The 7,805-nt window shown below is 40.2% G+C and overlaps 1 protein-coding gene across 1 annotated transcript; it reads right to left on the reverse strand.

Annotated features, from left to right (window-relative positions):
* Window positions 1–3,036: 3,036 nt before the first annotated feature.
* On the reverse strand, window positions 3,037–6,854 carry LOC311077954 (B-cell receptor CD22-like; the record flags this gene model as incomplete). Its single annotated transcript, XM_084106600.1, has 7 exons — window positions 6,736–6,854; window positions 6,389–6,646; window positions 6,065–6,307; window positions 5,882–5,981; window positions 5,659–5,704; window positions 3,807–4,063; window positions 3,037–3,091 (listed from the first exon to the last, which is right to left on the reverse strand). The coding sequence occupies exons 1-7, from the start codon at window positions 6,737–6,739 to the stop codon at window positions 3,037–3,039; spliced, it is 963 nt and encodes a 320-aa protein (XP_083962726.1). The 5' UTR covers window positions 6,740–6,854.
* Between the last annotated feature and the right edge of the window lie 951 nt (window positions 6,855–7,805).

The raw sequence follows: 7,805 nt of genomic DNA on the forward strand, positions 1-7,805 counted from the left end.
CAGGTCCTTTTGGTAGCCCCGTATTGGCCAACCCGGACTTGGTTCCCAGAACTCATGCTCCTCGCGACAGCCCCTCCTTGGCCGATTTCTCTGAGGAAAGACCTTCTTTCTCAGAGACAGGGCACTCTATGGCACCCGCGTCCAGACCTCTGGAAACTCCATGTCTGGTCCCTGGACGGGACGCGGAGGTTCTAGATGGCCTGCCACAGGCAGTGGCAGATACCATCTCTTCAGCTAGAGCCCCCTCTACGAGGCGCCTCTATGCTCTGAAGTGGAACCTGTTTGTCGGCTGGTGTTCTTCCCATGGGGAGAACCCACGAACTTGCCCGATCAGAGTCGTGCTCTCCTTCCTACAACAGGGGTTGGAGCGAAGGCTGTCTCCCTCCACCCTTAAAGTGTATGTTGCCGCAATAGCCGCACATCACGATGTAGTTGAAGGTAAGTCCGTGGGGAAGCACGACCTGGTCATCAGATTCCTCAGGGGTGCTAGGAGGTTAAATCCACCTCGCAACTTGCACCCTGTACCCTCTTGGGACTTAACTCTGGTGCTTAAAGCACTTCAAAGTCCTCCTTTTGAGCCTTTGCTGTCAGTCGAGCTTAATATCCTGTCCATTAAGACAGCGCTCCTGTTAGCATTGGCTTCCTTCAAGAGGGTGGGGGATCTGCAGGCATTTTCGGTCGACGAATCGTGCCTAGAGTTCGGGCCTGGCCTTTCTCAGGTTGTATTGAGACCCAGGCTCGGATATGTGCCCAAGGTTCCTACCACTCCCTTTGCGGACCAGGTAGTGAACCTGCAAGCGCTGCCCCAGGAGGAGGCAGACCCAGCCCTAGCTTTTCTCTGTCCTGTCCGGGCCCTCCGGGTTTATGTAGACAGAACGCAAAGCTTTAGGACCTCAGATCAGCTCTTTGTTTGTTACGGAGGCCAGCAGAAGGGGAAGGCTGTCTCCAAGCAGAGGTTAGCCCACTGGCTAGTGGATGCTATCACCAGGGCTTATGAGTCCCAGGGTGAGCCCTGCCCTCCCAGGTTGCGGGCTCATTCCACTAGGAGTGTTGCCGCTTCTTGGGCTTTGGCACAAGGCGCCTCGCTAACAGACATTTGTAGAGCTGCGGGCTGGGCGACACCGAACACGTTCGCTAGGTTTTATAGCCTACGTGTGGAACCTGTTTCCTCCCGAGTACTTGCTATGGCCAGTAATTAGAGGGAATAGGTGTTGGGAATAGGGATCCCAATTCGTCAGGGGAACTCCCCCGACGAGGCGTCGGAGTTCCCTGCTGACGAAAGGGAACGTCTCGGTTACGTATGGTAACCCTCGTTCCCTGAGTCCAGGGAACGGAGACGCCTCGTCCCGTCGCCATGTTGCTGTACCTTCGCGGAGGGCTGGACACTGTTCGGCTCCTCAGCGAAAAGCGATGATGCAATGTTTGCTTCCGGGCTTTATACCCGCGCTGGTAGGCGGGCTGCGGAATGCAAATATTGCATGCCAATGTTCATTGGCTCGTTTTAATTCACTCGAAGGCAATTGGTCTCCCTAGCGTGATCCCAATTCGTCAGGGGAACTCCCCCGACGAGGCGTCTCCGTTCCCTGGACTCAGGGAACGAGGGTTACCATACGTAACCGAGACGTTTTAACCAATCTTTGTATTCATAAATATTTGCAACAACAAAATGTATTTAATGTTCAGTGTAAGTAAAATTGCACCTTGAATACACTGCACACACTGTAATTGTTATTGTCAGAAAGAAATATCAAACATATTTCAAGGTAAAATACAAATCACTTCAAAGTAGCTTTACAGTAAAATTTATGTAAAATGATGTGTCTTAAAGTTTAATTTCAAATACAACAATTACAGAACAAACTGAATATGAAATTCAGATCTGATCAGAGTAAAGAACGGAACGTTTTTGGGAGGGAAAGTAGTTGGATTTCAAGAATCTATTTTTGTCTCATCCATGAAGAATAATTCACACATCAACCACTAGAGCAGTGGTTCCCAAACCTGTCCTGAAGGACCCCCAACACTGCACGTTTTCTTTGTCTCCCTAATCAAACACACCAGATTCAACTCATCAGCTCATTATCACATGGGTTAATGAGCTGATGAGTTGAATCAGGTGTGTTTGATTAGGGAGACAAAGAAAACGTGCAGTGTTGGGGGTCCTCCAGGACAGGTTTGGGAACCACTGCACTAGAGGACCGTTCAGTCCTGTATAACCAGTAAAGACACTACAGCTTTAAACAGCATGAGGTTAATGACTAATCAGGTTTATTGAAGCATTAGCAATAGTTTTAAAGGGGTGGTTGATTATGATTTCACTTTTCTAACTTTAGTTAGTGTGTAATGCTGCTGTTTGAGCATAAACAACATCTACAAAGTTACAATGCTCAAAGTTCAAAGCAAGGGGAGATAGTTGCTTTTAAATAAATCACTTTTTAAGGACTACAACAAACGGCTGGTAGGGACTACACAACATTCCTCCCGGGTTAGTGACATCACCAACCCTAAAATTTACATAAACCCCGCCCCCGGCACACGATTTATACATTATCAAGACAGAATATGCTAATCAATGACTAGAAGATAACTACACATCAGCTACGTAAATTCATCAACTAACCATTCAGAAATGTCCTGTTGCTTCTACATGTTGTCACTTCTTTTTTTGAGTCTCTCCATCATTGTCAGACTCCGGTTTGAACATAAAAGGCTAAACGTTTTTGAAATTTTCAGTGCATGTCTGTGTGAGTGCAAGCTGTTGAAGCTCCACCCTCTGTGCCGGGAGCAGCAGCTCATATGCATTTAAAGGAACAGACACAAAACGGTGCGCTTTTGCTCACCCCCAATAATTGACAATTTTAACATGCTATATAAAGCTAAAACTTTACATACACACTGGGGACATCAAAGACATATTTTACATCTTGTGAAAAGGGCTTTATACCACCCCTTTAAGAACAGAGTAAAACATGAAGTGGAAACTCTTCATAAAACACTTACATTAATACATAATACAACATAATATACTATTACTCATTACACGCTGCTGTAGATTATTGAAGGCTCTTCCACAGTTTGTACATTTGATTGCCTAAAAAACAAACAAACAGGACAACAATGATGTTACAGCTCAGATTATATGATCTATGCTGGTTAAGCTGGTGATGGTTAAGGTAGTGCTGGTTAAGTCAGTGTTGGTTAAGCTCGTACTGTTTAAACTAGTACTGTTTAAGATAGTGCTGGTTAAGATGGTGCAAGTTAAGACAGTACTGGTTAAGACAGTGCTGGTTAAGACAGTGCTGGTTAAATTGGTGATGGTTAACCTGGTTTAAGCTGGTGCTGGTTAAGATAGTGTTGGTTAAGTTGGTGCTGGTTAAGATAGTGCTGGTTAAGTTGGTGATGGTTAAGATGGTGCTGGTTAAACTGTTGCTGGTTAAGATAGTGCTGGTTAAGTTGGTGATGGTTAAACTGGTACTGTTTAAACTAGTGCTGGTTAAGATGGTGATGGTTAAGATAGTGCTGGTAAAGTTTGTGCTGGTTAAGTTAGTGATGTTTAAGCTGGTGCTGGTTAAGATTGTTTTGTTTAAGTTGGTGCTGGTTAAGTTGGTGGTGTTTCAACTGGTGCTGGTTAAGATAGTGCTATTTAAGTTGGTGATGTTTAAGCTGGTTAAGCTGGTACTGGTTAAGTTGGTGCCGGATAAGTTGGTGCCGGTTAAGATGGTGCTGGTTAAGTTGGTACTGGTCAAGTTTTTGCTGGTTAAGTTGGTACTGGTTAAGTTAGTACTGGTTAAGTTGTTTTTTCTCACCTCACTGCAGCATCAGGCTGATTAACTCTTATATTGTCATATTGACATTCATTCTCCTCTGCTCTCTTCGTCTCTGTCTTTTTGTGATGTTGGACAGTTGCGTACTGGATCTCCTCAGTATCTCTGGATTCAGGAGCTTTTCCCCTGAAATTTTTGGGTTTCACACTGGCATACAGAGCGCCATTGGCTGAATCTGGATCAGAAAGAGGCTTATCATGGACTGAAACTCTCCGTGACGCATCAGAATAGAGATCATTCTGAAATACAAGAACATTTGTAATTATTATTAAGACATGTAAATCAGTTTGATCTGAAGTGTAGATTCTCAGTCTAGAGCAGTTTCAAACTTTTCAGATCAAGTGCCAGATCAGATCAAATCACATGTAAAATACTAAAATACAGACATATAATTAAATGATAGAATAAGAATTGTATGTGACATACACTGCTGTGCTGATGTAAATGATAATGATTATAAAATGATTAGACAAATAATATTCATCATAATATATAGCATATATATAGAAAATTAGAATTAAACCATGGAAAAATATGTTTTTTTTTTCTTCATGAGTCACACCACATGAGGACGCTTCACATAGAGTTTGATATGCATTGGTCTAATAAGAGGAAAATATCAGTTTATGAAAGTTTATTTGGATTGTGTTGATAAAGACTTTGATAATGTTAGGATCCCATCAGTTTGTACACTGTAAAAAATGTTCAGAATTTGAACGGTAAAATACTGTAAAAAAGCAACAGAAAAGACATGTTAATTGCTTAACAGTATGTACCCTTATTATATACTGTGAAAAACTGTAATAGCTACAATAGCTACAAAACCTTTTGTAGACGTCTGACAGAAATAAAGTCAGTCTGGTTAGTAATAAGTAAAGCTGGTAATGCTGTTTGTGGAGTTGTTTAATCCTCCTCTGCTGAGATCTTCACAGATGTAATGTCTTCTTTTCTCTTCAGCTGATTTCATCTAAGGATGTGGCTGAAGTCAGTTGTAGTTCTTGTTGTTTCTCTATATTGACATTCCCAGAATTCCCTGCCTGACACTTCACATTATTGACATGTTATATCATTTAAACAATTATGTTTCTTCTTAGTTTTTGTTATCAGTTATGTACATTTGGGGTTTATATTACATTGTCTATTGTTTAATGAATGTTTATGGCATTATTTGGAGTCATGTGTGTGTCACCAATGATGGTGTTTTGTATTTATGTGTATGACACTGTGCACCTTCTATATATACATATGTTACCACAAAGGTAATGTATAGAATTAGGTAATGTATTTTTGCCAAAAACCATCAAGCATTCTATACAATAATATAATAATATATATATATATATATATATATATATATATATATATATATATATATATATATATATATATATATATTAATGTGTGCCTTAGCTTGTGGAAAACTAATGGTGAATCATAATGTGGTTTTCTTATTTACCACCTGTATTATTATGGTGGTTATCGGTATATTACAAAGATATAAAGTAGATTTTAATAGTTTAGTGAAAATGAATAATAATATTTATTGGCTAATGAAACATAAGGGTTGTCCTGTAAAAACTAAAAGGTTGCTACTGTATTTTAATGGTAAATTACTGGGAACCACAGCTGATGTTTTGTTTATTTATTTATTTTTTGCCGTAAATTTAAGTCCAAAGTAAGGTTGCTACCATATTTTTGGCAACCACAGCTGCCGTTTTTTTACCGTAAATTTCTGGGTTTTTTAACAGTGTACAGTTACAGTCTGAGACACAGATAACGGCTGATCAACTGATTTTCTGTTTCTGTAAAGTCGTGTTGTGTTTGGATGATTTACCTCTTTCACTGTGAGATCTTCAGCTTTAACACTCCTTTGTTTCTTCCTGTTATAATCACAGACATTAACAACATATGGACGAATGTATTAAATTAAGAGAAAATATGAACACTGTTTTACTTGATTACTAAGATTACTAATAATCGAACACAAATTAGCCATTTTGTTCTACATCAGACCAAAAGTTATCTTATACAATCACTGACATTTTTATTGAACTCACATAATGAACAGGATGGAGATGATGATGAAGATGATGATGATGAATAATCCTCCAGATGCCGCTGTGATCACAATCACATTCCTACCAGCAACATGATGAACTGAAAGAGGAAGATCATCATGATTAACTCTCCAAACTGATGGATGATGAGAAGATACAGGAGTGTGTTAATAAAAGCTTCACCTGTGACAGTTACAGCGTCTGATCTCTGAGATCCATGTTGATTGTGAGCCTGACAGTAGAAGCGTCCACTCTGTAGTGCACTGAAACTCTGTCCAGATCCAACAGCTGAGGTTTCATTCTCCTTAAACCAGCTGAAGTTCAGAGCAGGAGGGTTTGAGTCACTGATGCAGTTCAGAGTCACTGAATCTCCCTCCACTATTACACCAGATCCACTCATCAACACTGAGACATTCCTGGGAGGATCTAAAGACAAAAATGAAAATTCATAACAAATACTTATGAATTTTAATTTTTTTAACAATGTGCAGGTGATCATGAACTCACACATGACGTTTAAAGTCACATTATTAGAGTATTTCCCTCCATGTTCATTGATGGACTTGCACTTGTATTCTCCACTGTCATCAGAGCTGATCTTTGAGATGCTGAAGATTCTTCCAGATCCTACAATCTTTCCTCCTTTAAACCAGCTGAAGTTCAGAGCAGGAGGGTTTGAGTCACTGATGCAGTTCAGAGTCACTGAATCTCCCTCCACTATTACACCAGATCCACTTATCAACACTGAGACATTCCTGGGTGGGTCTAAAACAGACAAAAAATTAAGTTCAATGAATATTAGAAAATTATGAATTTAGAAAATTTAAACAATGTGCAGGTGATCATTAACTCACACATGACGTTTAAAGTCACATTATTAGAGTATTTCTCTCCATGTTCATTTCTGGACTTGCACTTGTATTCCCCACTGTCATTAGAGCTGATCTTTGAGATGTTGTAGATTCTTCTAGATCCTACAATCGTTCCTCCTTTAAACCAAGTAAAGTTCAGAGCAGGAGGGTTTGAGTCACTGATGCAGTTCAGAGTCACTGAATCTCCCTCCACTATTACACCAGATGGACTGATGGACACCGAGACGTTCCTCGGTGGGTCTAAAACAGGACAAAAATGAAAATTCACAACAAATATTAGAAAACTATGAATTTGAAGTTTTTGAACAATGTGCAGGTGATCAATAACTCACACATGACGTTTAAAGTCACATTATCAGAGTATTTCTCTCCATGTTCATTTCTGGACTTGCACTTGTATTCCCCACTGTCATTAGAGCTGATCTTTGAGATGTTGTAGATTCTTCTAGATCCTACAATCGTTCCTCCTTTAAACCAGCTGAAGTTCAGAGCAGGAGGGTTTGAGTCACTGATGCAGTTCAGAGTCACTGAATCTCCCTCCACTATTACACCAGATGGACTGATGGACACTGAGACGTTCTTTGGAGGATCTAACAGAAATATACAAAAACACTAACAATCAAAGTAAATTTGACATCACGACTCATTATTTCAGCATATGGACTGACGGAGATCAAAGGATCACAGGATACAAGATCTACAGGTGTCAGGGACTATTTACGTAAATTCAGCATTTATTTATGTGTGACTGGTTCTACTCGCACTGTTTTGATCCAGCGTCAGCGATAGGCGCGTGTGCTAACAAATATGCTAAAGTTACATATATTTAAGTTATATAGCAGCAGTCTCCAACTGCAATAAAACACACCTGAACAACACAACAAAAAACCCCAGTGTTAAATTATCAAGTCAAGTGATGATTGAGCGTTAGTGATGAACACCTGCTGTTAACCAGCAGAATCACTGAAGGAAAGAGAAACACAAGAACAACAACTGACTTCAGTCACAGGCTTAGATGAAATCAACTGAAGAGAAAAGAAGACATTAAATCT

This window comes from Abramis brama, assembly GCF_963993115.1.
Source record: "Abramis brama genome assembly, chromosome: 2".
Classification (NCBI taxonomy): domain Eukaryota; kingdom Metazoa; phylum Chordata; class Actinopteri; order Cypriniformes; family Leuciscidae; genus Abramis; species Abramis brama.